The 14,873-nt window shown below is 49.9% G+C and overlaps 3 protein-coding genes across 3 annotated transcripts; all 3 read left to right on the forward strand.

The window, feature by feature from the left end:
- The first annotated feature begins 494 nt into the window (after positions 1-494).
- On the forward strand, positions 495-3,824 carry LOC116652923 (uncharacterized). Its single transcript, XM_032442581.2, has one exon. It carries the CDS (start codon positions 919-921, stop codon positions 2,881-2,883), a length of 1,965 nt encoding a protein of 654 aa, XP_032298472.2. The 5' UTR covers positions 495-918; the 3' UTR covers positions 2,884-3,824.
- Positions 3,825-5,264: 1,440 nt separating this feature from the next.
- Positions 5,265-7,906, forward strand: LOC146752394 (uncharacterized). The gene is made up of 3 exons (XM_085531954.1): positions 5,265-5,324; positions 5,441-5,656; positions 5,863-7,906. The coding sequence occupies exons 1-3, from the start codon at positions 5,265-5,267 to the stop codon at positions 7,588-7,590; spliced, it is 2,004 nt and encodes a 667-aa protein (XP_085388080.1). The 3' UTR covers positions 7,591-7,906.
- A 1,198-nt stretch (positions 7,907-9,104) lies between these two features.
- Positions 9,105-10,785, forward strand: LOC146752395 (inositol 1,4,5-trisphosphate receptor-interacting protein-like 1). Its single transcript, XM_085531993.1, has one exon. The coding sequence runs from the start codon at positions 9,112-9,114 to the stop codon at positions 10,765-10,767; it is 1,656 nt and encodes a 551-aa protein (XP_085388119.1). The 5' UTR covers positions 9,105-9,111; the 3' UTR covers positions 10,768-10,785.
- The last annotated feature ends 4,088 nt before the right edge of the window (positions 10,786-14,873 follow it).

A 14,873-nucleotide genomic window follows, 5' to 3' on the forward strand; every position in this document is an offset into this window, starting at 1 on the left:
TACACAGCTTCTGTTGGTTAATAATATTTATTGATATCCTTGTTACCGGAAACAGAGAAGAAGAGCGATTATCTTCTGTGGAGAAACCTACACTAGGGAACCTGCTGTAGCAGGGGATTTGGTCTAGGGGATCTCGTGAGGTTCAAATGACTTCCAACCCTGTTGATCTGGGATCTCCCCTGGCTTCAGGAGGTGACTCTGGCCTTACCTCCCAGAAGTCAATACAGCCATGGCTGGGAGCCTTGTGCTGCAGGCAGCAAGGTATGCAGGTGAAGCACAGCTGGTCTGACAGCTGCCATCACGCTCCTGTCCTACAGGGCTGTCTCCTTACCTACCAGACCACTCTGTGCCTGCAGGGCTGCCTTGGTTCAACACCCACAGGCTCCCAGCCAAGCCTTTCTCTGTTGGCCTTTGAGAAATATTCCTGCCTCATGCACATGTGATTTTGCAACATGGGTGATGTATTAGGCGGCACGAACTCACGGGATGTAACGCGATAGGCCTCCCCGTGCTCGGTAATGTATATGTATGAGGCTGAAATTGGAGCCCTATATAAGGGTCTCACACGGTTCATTAAACGCCATTTTACAGCTCACCATATTGGTGTGATCAGCGTGTAACTTGGTCATGGGGCCGTCAGATGCACATTCTCAATGATGGACGTAGTTCTTTAGGTTACCTTACACAAGGCAACAATTGGTGCCCCGTGTGAGGCCGTCCTGAGAGTGAGTGTGCGACGGCTAACCGCGAGACGGACGCGAATCCTACGGTTAGATCCCGTGGAAGCGCCGGAGGGGCGATATATTGACTGCAGCTACTGATTATCCTGCGGTGAGACCGTGGAAGACCGTGGGACTTTGGGCCCGGGTATATATACAAAGGGTGCGAGGACGTACGGTGTCGAGCACCAGAAAAAACATGGATTCCGTCACAAAGGTACTATTACGGGTTTGTAAAACCCACTGTGGTAGGAATGCTCCTTCTAAGAAGGAGATTGTTGCCGTTATTACTTTTTTGCAGGAAGCGGAGCTTTCACCGTCCCCTTGTAATTTGCTCGATTCGGAGCGGTGGGAATCTTTCACCGCTGCCCTGCTCCTAAGAGCAACAAACGATTATAAGGCGGAGGAGTTAAAAACCTGGGTTTTGGTCCTGGGTGCGCTTAAAGCGGCTAAGGAGGAGAAAAAGATCCAGGCAGTCGCGAATGGGGTTTTTGGGGTGGGTTCCGGGACGTCTGGGGTCCCGGAGGGTGCGGAGGAACCGCTCCCTTGCGGCGACTCCGTACCCAAGATGGCGCCGACCACGCCGGCCGTTTTCACAATGGCCATGGCGGCGCCCGAAACAACTCCGGAAGGGATGGCGGAAGTTGCCTCATCTGGGGAGGCGCCGCCATATTATCCCCGCCTATACCCCTGTTTGCAGAGCTTTCGTTCACCTGAGGGGGGTGGGTCCTGTCCGAGGGAGGGAGAGTCATGGGGGGAGGCGCGCCGTGGAGGCGTTAAGCCACCCCTAGACCCGCCCCCGGAGGAGGGACCTCATTCCCCGAAAGGGGAGGAACGAAAGGTACTGCCTGCCCCTACCCCTTTGGTTTCGCCTCCCGAGGAGGGGGAGGAGAAAGGGGAGGAACAAAAGGTACTGTCTGCCTTCACCCCGTCGGTTTCGTCTCCCGCGAAGGGGGAGGAGAAAGGGGAGGAACGGAAGGAATTGCCTGTCCCCACCCAGTCGGTCGTGGTTCCCCGGAGGAGGGGGGAGAAGTGGGAGGAGCGAGAGATATCGCGTAAGCCCACTGATTGGACTGACATTTGCGATACAATGCGAGAGGTGGGGCTCAAGGAGCGGGACTGGGTGGTGTTCCCAATTGTAGTCAAACAGGAGGGACCGGTTTGGGTACCTTTGGAAGCAAAAGCAGTTGCTCGGTTTATAGAGGCGATTGACAAAAAGGGATTGAGATCCCCGATGACAATGAGTGCCTTTGAGGCTCTCGTAGCCCCAGGTCCCCTACTCCCATATGATATTGAAAGCCTTATGAGAGTAGCCCTCGAACCAGTACAGTTTACTGTGTGGAAGGAGGAGTGGATAATACAACTCAAAGCTGTTTTAGCACAGGCTGCGTGCGATCCACAGCATCCAGCAAATGGGAAGGAGGGAGATCCAAAAACTGATTTAATGAGGCTTTCAGGTTCATCTGCGGATTTGGCTGGATCTGCAGAGAGGCAGCTTAGGGACCTCCGCCCAGGAGAGCTGCTTGCCACCACGGGGGCGGCTACCTCTGCTTTTATACGCTTTATAAGAAAAGCAGAGCCTGTAGCCCCGTGGTCAGAGATTATGCAGGGTCCCTCAGAGTCATTCTCTGAGTTTGCCAATCGATTGATACAGGCAGTAGAAGGATCGGAACTGCCTAAGGAAGCGCTGACTTCTGTTATAAAGGATTGCCTGAAGCAAAAGGCTCATAAAGAGATTAAGGATATCATTCGAGCGGCTCCTGAAGATCTTGAGACTCCTGGTGAAATTATTAAGTATGTACTGGACAAACAACAAACAACGTCGTTGTCCAGTGAAGGGCTAGCAAGCGCATGGCTTTCTGTTATGGCCATACAAAATGATCGAAAAAATGGCCCTTGCTTTAAGTGTGGCCAGACTGGCCATTACAAGACGCAGTGTACAGCTAAAGAAGAGGGGCATAGGAGTAGAGAAAAGTGCCAGGCCTGTGGCAAGCTGGGTCATGAGGCCCGACAGTGCCGGAAATATGTTATCATGCCGCAGGGAAACGATTTTGGGAGGGCACCTCAGGCCCTGGGTCCCTCCCACAATCAAGCAGTTGGGCCTACCATCCCATCGAATTCGTTCAGGGGGAGAGGCCAGACCTCTCGCCCACAGTGGCGCTAACTATGGACCTCAGCAAGCGCCCCATAGTCAAGATAATCTTGACATATATGGGACAATTGCCTTACAAAAAGATTCCTCGCTCCATCCTTATCACCGCCCTGCTTGATTCCGGAGCGGATGTTACGGTAATAGCAGAAAGGGACTGGCCACCAGCTTGGCCAGTTCTTGCCTTGACGAATTCCATCTCTGGGGTTGGAGGTACAGTGTCAGCTGGCGAGTCAGCGGAACAGGTGGAAATCGCCCTTGTCAATAGGGATGACTCCATAGACAAACCTGTACTGATCGAACCTATGATTGGGTCTGTTCCAGGCACAATTTTGGGCCGAGACTTCCTTGACGCCTTAGGGGTTCGCATGACAAATTTATGGTAAGGGCCACTGTCTACCAATTGGCAATAAAACACGCCATTCCTTTGCGCTGGAAGCAGGATGCTCGTCCTGTTTGGGTAGATCAGTGGCCTCTTCCTTATAAAAAATTAACAGCGCTCAAGGAGTTGGTTTCACGAGAACTCCTTTTAGGTCATTTGGAACCCTCTCTTAGTTCTTGGAACACTCCTGTTTTTGTCATTCGAAAATCATCAGGCTCATTTCGGCTGTTACATGACCTCCGCATGGTTAACGCTCAGCTCATCCTCTTTGGTCCGGTGCAGCAGGGCAGCCCTCTACTATCAGCTGTACCTGAGGGTTGGCCTTTGGTGGTTATCGATCTTAAAGATTGTTTCTTTTCCATTCCTTTGGCAGTCCAGGATCGAGAGGCCTTTGCCTTTACTGTACCCACCGTTAATAACCAAGGGCCTGCTGAGAGGTACCATTGGAAGGTACTCCCTCAGGGTATGGCATGCTCCCCCACAATTTGCCAACTTGTTGTGGGCAAGCTAATTGAGCCAGTCCGAGCAATGCTACCTGCTTGTCGAGTTGCTCACTATATGGATGACCTGTTGCTTGTGGCTCCTAGTGAGGTTCAATTACACAACTTGGAAAGGCGGGTGGTTGAAGCTCTCACCATGGCGGGTTTTACTATTTCCCAAGAAAAGATTCAAAAGGGGCCAGGGATTGAATTTTTGGGTTACCGTTTTGGACCCACAATGGTAGCACCCCAAGGCTTGGATATTAAACCCCACATTAGGACTTTGTGGGATGTCCAGAAGCTGGTGGGGGCTATCCAGTGGGTGCGCAATGCCCTTGGCATACCTCCGCGTATTATGAAACCATTTTATGACCAGCTGAAAGGATCGGACCCCAGAGAGGAGAGAGCATGGACACAAGAGATGGACTCGGCCTGGCAGGAAATCTTGCAGGCTTGCTCCTCCAATGCTCTTGCTCGATGGAGCCCTGATCAACCCCTGGAGGGGGCAGTTACCAAGTGCCAAGATGGGGCGGTGGGGATTCTCGGACATACTCTGGGTTCCCGGCCACGTCCGCTCTGGTGGCTGTTCTCTGTACAGCCAGCGAGAGCATTCACCTCCTGGCTTGAGCAGCTATCCTCTTTGCTTCAAAAAATCAGGCTCGCTGCTGTGAGGGCATTGGGAAAAGAGCCAGATGTTATATACATACCAAGTGCCTTTAGAAATGTTAACCCTTTACCTGATGCCATTCTACTTGCTTTGCAAGGTTTCGGTGGTAAAATCTTCTACTCAGACTCACTGCCAATCTATGATCTTGCAAAACCCCTTCAGATTTCATTAAAACTCAGGGTATTTGACAAACCGATGAAGGGACCAACTGTATTTACAGACGCTTCTTCTGCCACAGGCCAGGGAGCAGTGGTTTGGCAGAATTCATCTAAAAAATGGGAGCACAAGCTGATAACAGATAAAATGGTCAGTGTTCAGGTGCTTGAAGCCAGGGCTGTAGCAATAGCCTTACGCTTGTGGCCAGAAATTCCATGTAATGTGGTCACCGATTCAGCCTTTGTGGCAAAGTTGTTGCTTCGCATGGGCAATGAGGGTGTGCCTAGCACTGAGATTGCTTTTCTGTTGGAGGAGGCTCTGGCCTTCCGATCTGCACCTGTGGCTATTCTTCATGTCCGCAGTCATTCGGAGGTACCGGGGTTCTTTACAACTGGGAATGCGATGGCTGACCGGGTTGCTGGTGGACAGGTGTTCACCCTTCAGAAAGCACGTGACTTACACTCCACTCTGCACATTGGAGCACGAGCTTTGTCACGAACATGCTCCATTCCTTTATCTGCAGCCCGAGACGTGGTTCAAACGTGTCCGCATTGTAATTCAGCACCTGTGTTGGGGGCGGGAGTTAACCCTCGGGGGCTCTCTCCTCTAGATATTTGGCAGACTGACTTCACTTTCGAACAACGCATGGCACCAAAGCAATGGTTGGCGGTCACAATTGACACATCATCGACAATCATCATAGCCACCCAGCATGCGCGTGCTAACTCTCCTGCAGCTCAGCAACACTGGGCCACTGCCATTGCGGCCCTCGGTTTGCCACAACACATCAAGACTGATAATGGCTCGTGTTTCATCTCGCGGTCTACACAAGATTGGCTTGAACGGTGGGGAATATCTCACTCTACAGGCATCCCTGGGAATTCCCAGGGACAAGCAATTGTGGAGAGGGCCAACCGTCTCTTGAAGGACAAGATACGTGTCCTTGGGGAGGGGGATGGTCACAAAGGCAGGATCCCACTAGCTCAGCAGGCTGAAGTATTGGCACGAGCACTTTATGCAGTCAACCATTTTGAGCGAGGAGAGAGTAAGCACACCCCAATACAGAGACACTGGAGACCAACAATCATTGATGAGGGGCCACCGGTAAAGATAAAAAGGGATGATGGTACCTGGGAATCAGGGTGGTCTGTTTTAGTTTGGGGCAGAGGTTATGCTGCTGTAAAAGACAGAGAATCGGGGAGAATTTTATGGGTCCCGTCAAGAAAGATAAAGCCTGATACGACGATCACCCATAGGGGTGATCTAGGAGAAACAAAAAACTAATAGAAAGCTGAGTACTTTCTTTTCAGGCATGGTTGATGGGAACCCGCCAGCCGCAACCGCGAAGTGACTCTTCAGAAAAAGGAAAAAGAACAGATAAAGAACTGCTGCTAGTACCAACGAGAAGGACATCTGTTGTATCACTTGCTGTGTGTCTTTGTGTAATTGCATTCATTACCGGGGGAGAGGGTACTCACTTAACATCACAACCAGAAAATATTTGGGTTACATGGTCTAATCGAACTGGGCAGAAAGATTTCTGCCTTAGCCTGCAGTCAGCCACATCACCGTTTAGAACATGCCTTATAGGTGTACCCAGGTGGGACCCAAAGGAGTTCAACGGATATGTGCATAAGAACAACTGCAAGAGAGATGCAGTGGACAAAGTTTTCTTTATGAAAGCATTTGAGTCTAAATTCACTGACTGGGCCAGAATGTCTGCATGTTTTATTAGATCCCTGAACACCTCCTTGCCCTGGGATCCACCAGAGTTGCAGCTTCTTGGATCCCAATCGGTTGGTAACGTAACATGGAATAAGAACTCTCAAAAGTGGGAACTCCCGGTTAGATGTTTGTATTTTTCGGGTTTTAGGACACCGGGTCAACTGTCCAATCGCAGGGTATGGGAAGGCCTACTCGGGAATGGGGCACCATTCTCGGGAACAACTGGGTCGGAACCCTTTACTTTACTTAACCCCATTCAATTTGACACATATAGCTTGTCAGGGGCATATTGTGGTTTCTCAGCTGAAAGGGTGGAGGGATTCTCCCGTCCCTGCTCCGGGGATGGCTCCAAGAATGGATTTGCAGACCAATGCATAAAGCAGGGTGGGAGGTGGCTCTCTTACAATCAGAAGTATGTGGTACGTCATCCTAACGGGTCCACCTATAATCTCTCATGCTACTGGGGCCCTGACGATCTGGCATGTTCTGGTTGTTGTTCTCGAAAGGAACCTTTAGCTGGGGAAGGAATAAACTGCAATGGTACAGCCAAGGCCCTTCCTAAGGACATATTTTTGATATGTGGGGATAGAGCTTGGCAAGGGATACCAAAGAATCCAGTTGGGGGGCCGTGTTATTTGGGAAAGCTGACATTGTTGGCTCCCAATCACACTGCAATGATAAGTGTTATGAAAAAGATCGATCGAGCTCGACGCCAGAAAAGGTCAATAAAAACATTGGACCAGGATTGTAGTGATGAGGTTCAGCTGTGGGGTCCCACAGCTAGAATCTTTGCATCCGTCTTGGCTCCGGGAGTAGCTTCAGCCCAGGCCCTAAGAGAAATTGAGAGATTGGCATGCTGGTCCGTGAAGCAAGCTAATGTCACCACAGCAGTCCTGTCGGAACTCCTGATGGACGTTAACAACATCAGACACGCTGTTCTTCAAAATAGAGCTGCAATTGACTTTCTGCTGCTTGCTCAAGGGCACGGGTGCAAGGACTTTGAAGGGATGTGTTGTTTCAATCTGAGCGACCACAGCGATTCGATACATAGGAAGTTGGAATGGATGCAAGAACACACGAAGAAGATCGCAATAGATGATGCATTCGGAAGCTGGTTGGAGGGACTGTTTGGTAATCTGGGCCCATGGCTTAAGCAGTTTCTCAAAGTATTAATCATAGGTATTTTATTCTTTTTAGCTTTAATGATTTGCTTACCTTGTTTGTTTCAGTGTGTCCAGGGTTGTTTACAGCGTATGATAGAAAGAATGTTTAATGAAAAAATGGAGTACCAACGGGTATATGATAAACTTTGAGAAGAAGAAGGAACTGTATAAACCCAAGATGCCTTGGATATAATCATTAGAAAACTACTGATGTTATTAGATATTGCACTACCTACCTCTGTAGCTTGTCTACCTCACTTTTTAGATAACTTATTAAGTTTAAATTATAGAGACTAACATTTTTATATTAGGATTAAGGATTAGCGTTCGGGATGTAACGGGGCATACTTTATCGAGCATGGAGAGGGGGAAATGATGTATTAGGCGGCACAAACTCACGGGATGTAACGCGATAGGCCTCCCCGTGCTCGGTAATGTATATGTATGAGGCTGAAATTGGAGCCCTATATAAGGGTCTCACACGGTTCATTAAACGCCATTTTACAGCTCACCATATTGGTGTGATCAGCGTGTAACTTGGTCATGGGGCCGTCAGATGCACATTCTCAATGATGGACGTAGTTCTTTAGGTTACCTTACACAAGGCAACACATGGGGTAGACAGCAGTTGCTCCTGCTGTTTTCTCTACAGCATAAGCTCACCCAAAGGAGCCAGAGCCCATGCAGCTGAAGAGGCTGCTGCACATGTGGGCATCCTAATCATCATTGTTAGAGCCCCTTTGAGCTGCTTGGATCGAGCCATCTGGCCTTTTGCTCAGAGGACGTTCAGACCACCGGTGGCTGAGGGAGCAATCAGCAAAGGGCTGTGTGATGTCAGGTGCTGAGACTTTGACATGACCGGCACTGATCTTCAGCTTTGTTCCCTCTGTGGCATTTCAGCACTAAAATGAGTTTCTGCATATGCTGCAAATTCTTATGTTTCCTCAGGAGCAGTAGTTTTGATTTTCCATTTCTGTCCAAATGATTTTCCAGGGACAGTGTGTTTGGAACATAACCTGTGGGGTGGCACATGAGGAGCACAGCATCCATGGGAAATACCACCCCATTTTATTTTAAAGAAAGGCCCGGGCAGCTCCCACCTGCTTAGTAAAGAGCGTCCCCAGGAGCTCTGTCCAGAGATATGCCTCCAAATTGAGGCAGTGCCGTGGCTCAGTGGCCATGTGCCCACCCTGGGCAGCTGAGAAGGGTGGAGTCGGGCAGCCCATTTGTGACATCAGCAGGAATGCATTGCATCACAATGCAGGGGATGGGTTTAGGGCCACAGGCAGGCAGCGCTGCTGCATTTTTGACCTGGGCCAATGGTGAGTGCAGCAGCAGGGGAAGGTCGGGCTGGACGAGGGATGTGGTGCAAACACCGGCCCCTGTGGGAGCACCACGGGAGGTGCTTGGAACTGTCCCTGCCAGCGCTGGCCTCGGTCCCTGCTGCCACCCAGCTCCCTCGTACCCACTGCTCCTACCTGAGCACAGGGCCATGCGGCTCCTGGCCCCGCTCCCTCCCAGCCCCACTGAGCCCCTCTCTCCCATCTCTTGCAGATCATGGCTTTGGTGTTTGTTCTCGCATTGTTGGTGCGGGCGCTAAGTGTCAGTGTCAATACTGATGTGCTCATGCTCGAGAACGTGCAGCGGCGCGAGGTTGATCTGCAAAAGCACATGATACCTCCGCAGCACGAGATTGAGCAGAGGAATGAGCAGCAGAGCTGGGTGGACATGTCATCTCTGCTCTTTGCTCTGCTGCAGCACTGGAAGATCTGTTTCAGTATGGGACTGATTCTGTTGCTCTTTTGGAACATGGTGCAGTCCCTAAAAATGAAAAAGCGTGATGAAAGCAGCAGTGAAAATGACAGCTCCAGTGGCAAGGAGGAGGCATCGGGAGTGAAGGAAGAGGAAGAGGAAGAGGTGGAAAAGGAGGAACAGGAGGAACATCAGGAGGAACAGGTGGAACAGCAGGTGCAGGAGGAAGAGGAACAGGTGGAACAGGAGGAACAGCAGGTGCAGGAGGAACAGGAACGGGTGCAGGAGGAACAGGTGGAACAGGAGGAACAGCAGGTGCAGGAGGAGCAGGTGGAACAGGGCGGACAGCAGGAGCAGGTAGAACAGCAGGAGCAGGTGGAATTGGTGGAAAAGGAGGAACAGGAAGAAGAGGAGGATGACGAGGAAGAAGACTTCAAAGATTCAGCACTGACAAAATTTCTCACAAGGCGTGCCCTGGAAAAGGTGGAAGGAAGGGCCACCAGGTGCCCTATAGTGGAGGAGCTGATGAACGAGCTCGTGCAGACCTTCAGATTCATCTGGTCCAACAGCTTCTTCCCGGTGCTGCAGCGCGCCATTGGGGTGGGCAGTGCCTTTGAAGGCTGGAGTCCCCAGGAGTGGGACAATGTGTACTGCCTGCTCGTGCCCATAGAGCCTCCCCCCGGGCACACCTTCCTCCTGGAGCTGGGAGATGAAGGGCACGGGCTGGCAAGGAACTCCCGCGTCCGCGTGGAGCTTCAGTGCATGTGCCAAAGGGAGAAGCAGCTGGGGAATGTGCTGTGCTTCCTCCACCACCATGAGGAAGAGCTGAGCCAAAATCAGGACCCCAGCCTGCTACAGACTCTCTGCACTGACTCCTACCTGGATGTGGAGAGAACTGTCACCTGGTTCACCGTACAGGTGGCAGCAATCTGGAAGACCACCCACCACGCGCACGCCTACAGCCTGAAGGTGCTGCCTTCCAGACGCTCCTGCAAGCTCCAGCTGACAGAAGCCTACAGCGGGGAAAAAGTCCTCGTCGAGCTGCTGTTCGGGGTGCAGCAAGAATACTCGGACATCTACCTGACCAGCCAGAACACAGACGCCGGCTTTACGCCCAGCACAACATGGCCACAGAGCTGTGCTGTGGCAGAAAAGAAGTTCTTCCAGCACACGGCCAGGAGTACCGGACAGGACAGCTCCCACCTGCACTGCCTGACGTTGCTTGCCAGCATCTTAGTGGGCATGGGCTTTTCCACCTATGTCATCAAGACTCTTGTCCTCCACAGTTTGGTCATCATCCCTTTGAAGAAGTGGCGCAGGAAGTATTTCCTGAATCGGATGGAGAATCTCCTGCGGTACCTGCGCTTCTGCCTGGATGAGAAATGCCTGAACCACTTCTTCCTTGGCAGCAAGTCGGTGCACAGCACGATTGTCCTGCCGCAGTCCTTCCGATCCGCCAAGCCACTCAACCTCTTCCAGCACCTGGAGGAGGACCCGGACGCCCACTCCATAGCGCTGCGTGAGTTCAGGGAGCTGAGAGATCGCTACATCAGACTGCTGCTGTTCGGACGCTGAGAGAGACCTTTGTCCGAACCCTTCTCTTGTTTTGGCTGCAAGCTCACATCCTGTGAGCAATAAGACTCTGAGACCTATTTAGGAGGCCAGAGGTGGCTGTTTCCTTGTGGCAGTCAGTGTCACGTTGGAGAGAGCTTACCAGTGGAAGATCCGGCCTGTGACCAAATGACTCCATCTTGGTACGGGAGATCTGGGGATGGAACCATTGTATCTTGTGAAGGCAAGATGCAAACAGATGCTTCCCTGCTCCCTCTGACGACCATCTCTACTGAAGATCAACATCTGAACTACGAGTCATGCTGGAAACCCAGTGGTGACTAATTCTCTCTTGCTTTCTACAAAGACTCTTTGCTTTTATTTCCTATCTCTTTTCTATCACCCGACTTCCCTTCCCCATTTCCCTAAACAACAACAACTTTTAATAAACTCTTATAAACTATATATCCTGTTGTGTCTCAATCTCGCCGTCGTGTGTACGTATATTGAAAGAATATAGAGGCCACTAAGATGGTCAGGGTGCTGGAGCAGCTCTCCTGTGAGAAATGGTTGAGGGAACTGGGCTTGTTTAGCTTAGAGAAGGCTCTGGGGAGATCTCGTTGTGGCCTTGCAGTACTTGAAGGGAGCGTATACAGAGGAGGAATTGCTGTGTCACGGTGTTATCTAGATCAATCTATGTCTGTGACGGGGAGGGGCAGTAGGCTCCTGTTCCCCCTGGCTCCCAGCGTTTAGGAAGGGAAAATAAGAAAGGGGTAGGGAGATGGGAGCTGGACTCAAGGAAACAAACAGAGAAGTGGCAACGATCTAAGGAGGAAAACTTATTATTTTACTAATTACAATCTAATGGAAATTGAGGCTAATAAGCCAAGTAAAATAAAAGGGAAAGAGAGAGAGAGGTTTTCCGAAGACCGAGAAGCCTACTTTGAAACTGAAGGTGCCACGGCTTGGAAGCACACCCAGACTCGCTACCAGGCAGTTTGAGAGAGAGACAGCATCACTTCCGTGATGTGTTTCCCTCTCTGACTGTGAGACCCTCTGGGACATGTACTTGTTCTCTGTGCTCTATATGATGTTATGATGTGGAATACCAATAGAAAAATGTACAAAACCATGACATTGTGAGGGTGGGCAGTGATAGGACAAGGGGGAATGGCTTTAAATTCAGACAGGGAAAGTTTAGGTTGGATCTTAGGAGGAAGTTTTTCACTCAGAGGCTGGTGACGCACTGGAACGGGTTGCCCAAGGAGGCTGTGGATGCCCCATCCCTGCAGGCATTCAAGGCCAGGCTGGATGTGGCTCTGGGCAGCCTGGGCTGCTGGTTGGTGACCCTGCACACAGCAGGGGGTTGGGACTGGATGAGCACTGTGGATGAGCACCTTTGCAACCCCGGCCATTTCATGATTGTATGATGGGTGACATAAATCGCTGTCTGATTATTGTTGCAATATGCTTCTTTTCATGTGCTCTTAACCAAATACTGCTGGTGTTGCCCTGGGTGTCCTGTTTGGGGTCGTATCCTGGTAGATGCTTTACGAATACAAATGGTGCATAAAGGCCTGTATAGTTCATTAGGACCAGATCTCATGTCCATCGATAGCAGTATTATATAGAAATAATATACCTTTACATATATAAAAATGATAGACCTTTCAGAAGGGTATATAAATGCAGCACAGTGGACAAACATATATTACTCTGTCCACCTGTTTGACAAAAATGTATATATTATTTTATACCCTGAAGCAGGGGTTTTAATATTCCTTCAACAATATTTTGATATAATCATCAATGACTATAACTGCTCTGCTCTGGATCTTCTTGTCATCTTTCTAAATGTCTGCTCCATTTTTTCATCATGTTGGACCAAAAATATAGCGTGGTGATGAACTACACAGGTCTGTTTTGTGCTGTAGATGCTTAGCCCTGGAAGTTTATCAGTAAATAAGAGAGATGAAAAATCCACTTTAGAGAGAGGATTAGGTAAAAAATTCAGCTTCTTGAAAGTAATCTGAGAGGTACTACTGACGTATTCGCCAATTAACCTGACTTATCCCAGGACTTCAACTGTCCCGGGGAGAGAGACACAAACATGGATGCCATCATGTCTTCTCTCAATATATTGCTCTGTCACACACCTTATATGCCATCCTAAATCCCGCGCAGACACGTACACCCGCTACGCAAAACCCAATGCACGCGAGAGAACCTATACACACACCTACCTAAACCCGCAGCCCACTAACTCTTAACCTACAGGCCTAACTCAGCTATTCTAGAACACTCCATCTACTCAGAACTACTGTATGCACTCATAAATCCTCGCAAAGACAACTTAGCACCCCAACATACTACAGAACTCTGTGATCAGTGGGAGGTTGGCACAGGTTTGCTGTTAAAAATGGCACTTTCTGCCCTTCTGTGTCCATGGGCTCCTGAAGGATTTGTAAATCCTTGTGCTAAAGGTGGATGAGGCTTGCACATCTCCTGCCACCTGATTATTACCTTTGCAGATGGAACATATCTCTGGGTTCTGCCTGCAGGTAGCAAGGACAGAGCAATCCCACATGGACAGGGACTTGCCAAGGTATAGCTGAAAGCAGGTGGTAGATAAGATGAATTGCCTTCCAGCAATTTGCAACCAGAACGAGGAGAAATTTCATATGATAGTGAGCTGCAGTTCCTCCTATCAAACCTGACCTGGTGCTAAGCCTTCTAACAGCTATTGTCTCGGACCATTTAGAAGAGAGAGTCCCATTCAGCATTTCCTGTCCCTGCTGTTACCTGGAGGCTTTTTGCTGTGCTCTCACTGCTCCTTTCCATGCTGATCTTTGGGATGCTGCATTGCTGTAGCATCACTGAGGAGCAGTTAGAGAATCACAGAATCATCATCATAGACTCATAGGATGGCTGGGGCTGAACAGTACCACAATGATCATCTAATTCCATCGCTGGTGGCACCGCAAAGATGAAAGGAAGAGGCTTTGTGTTATAGGAGCATTGCCATGCAGTGCTGATTGCCTATAGGGTTTCAAGCAAGGAAACACCAAAATAATAGATCAGAGCACCCATGATTTTGTGTTGTGTTCACGACAGTATTTGGCCCCTTATTTGCTATGGTGAGTTTCATTTGCTGGAAACCTTCATCTCTCTTTTAAATGATCATTCTTTGGTTTGAATCAAGCTTTAAATGGGAGTCAGTGAATGCGCTCCTGGATTTCTGTATGTGTTTGCCCGGTGGGATAGGTTGTAGTTAAGTGAAATGCATGGTGTAAGCAAAGAGAAATTGCTGTATGCAAACCATAATTTTTGCGTACTTACTGTTTGGAGTGCTGATGAAAGGGATGTATCACAGCATTTTTATCATGTCGGCTGCTCTCCCTGTCTCACTGCCTGAAGGGTGGCAAAGGGCCCCTTTCATCTGGAGGATTATGAGGCCATCATGGTAAACAGCAACACCTGGTTGGGTTGACATTGTTGGAGCTTTCATCTTTTGTTCGAAGTTTTGAAGTGTTCCTTGTGGTTCTTTTGTTCCCCGAGTCATGACTTGATGTTTAGCGAGATCAGGGAGGAGCAGCTTCTTGCTGGAGTCATTAATGTGGATGGGGAGGGGAGAAGACAGTGGCCAGCTGAGTGCTTCCAGAGTCCCAAGGTTGGGGATGGCCCTACAGGTTTGGAGCTCAGTTCTGGCTGCACAGAGGGTGCCTGGATCTCTGCTTCTGCTGCTTTCACCCCAACAAATGCTCCTTAAGAATGAAATGCAACATGCCGCTTGGCTTCATACCTCTTAATCCCAGAACAGGAGTCCATCCACAAGCGGATGAGAGAAACTGACAACAAAGGACTTAGCAAAAGAGACACTGACAGAGTCAGTGGGCAGTGCTGCCAGTTTCTGCCTGCACTTGTAACCAACCACCCAGCCTTGCCACCATCACACTGGCTTCCTGAGCTCATTCATTTACTCTGGGGGGTGCCTGCAGGGCCTGGAGCGTGCAGGAGTGGAACGGGAGGCTGTCCATGAGGCACTGTGCTCGGGGGGATTTCCCTGGCTGGACCATTGCATGTTCTCTGCCTTGCAGCCTCTGAATGCAGACAGAGCCGGATCCTGGTGG

This window comes from Coturnix japonica, unplaced genomic scaffold, assembly GCF_054131305.1.
Source record: "Coturnix japonica strain WE unplaced genomic scaffold, WE-NBRP24 Scf046, whole genome shotgun sequence".
Classification (NCBI taxonomy): domain Eukaryota; kingdom Metazoa; phylum Chordata; class Aves; order Galliformes; family Phasianidae; genus Coturnix; species Coturnix japonica.

Excerpts from the sequence above, each read along its gene's own strand:
- LOC146752395 (XM_085531993.1), top strand. The coding sequence starts at position 9,112 with ATGATACCTCCGCAGCACGAGATTGAGCAGAGGAATGAGCAGCAGAGC.
- LOC146752394 (XM_085531954.1), top strand. The coding sequence starts at position 5,265 with ATGCGCGTGCTAACTCTCCTGCAGCTCAGCAACACTGGGCCACTGCCA. Across the intron at positions 5,325-5,440 it reads CACTGCCATTGCGGCCCTCG|GGACAAGCAATTGTGGAGAG; the intron begins GTTTGCCACAAC and ends GGGAATTCCCAG. Across the intron at positions 5,657-5,862 it reads TCATTGATGAGGGGCCACCG|GCATGGTTGATGGGAACCCG; the intron begins GTAAAGATAAAA and ends CTTTCTTTTCAG.
- LOC116652923 (XM_032442581.2), top strand. The coding sequence starts at position 919 with ATGGATTCCGTCACAAAGGTACTATTACGGGTTTGTAAAACCCACTGT.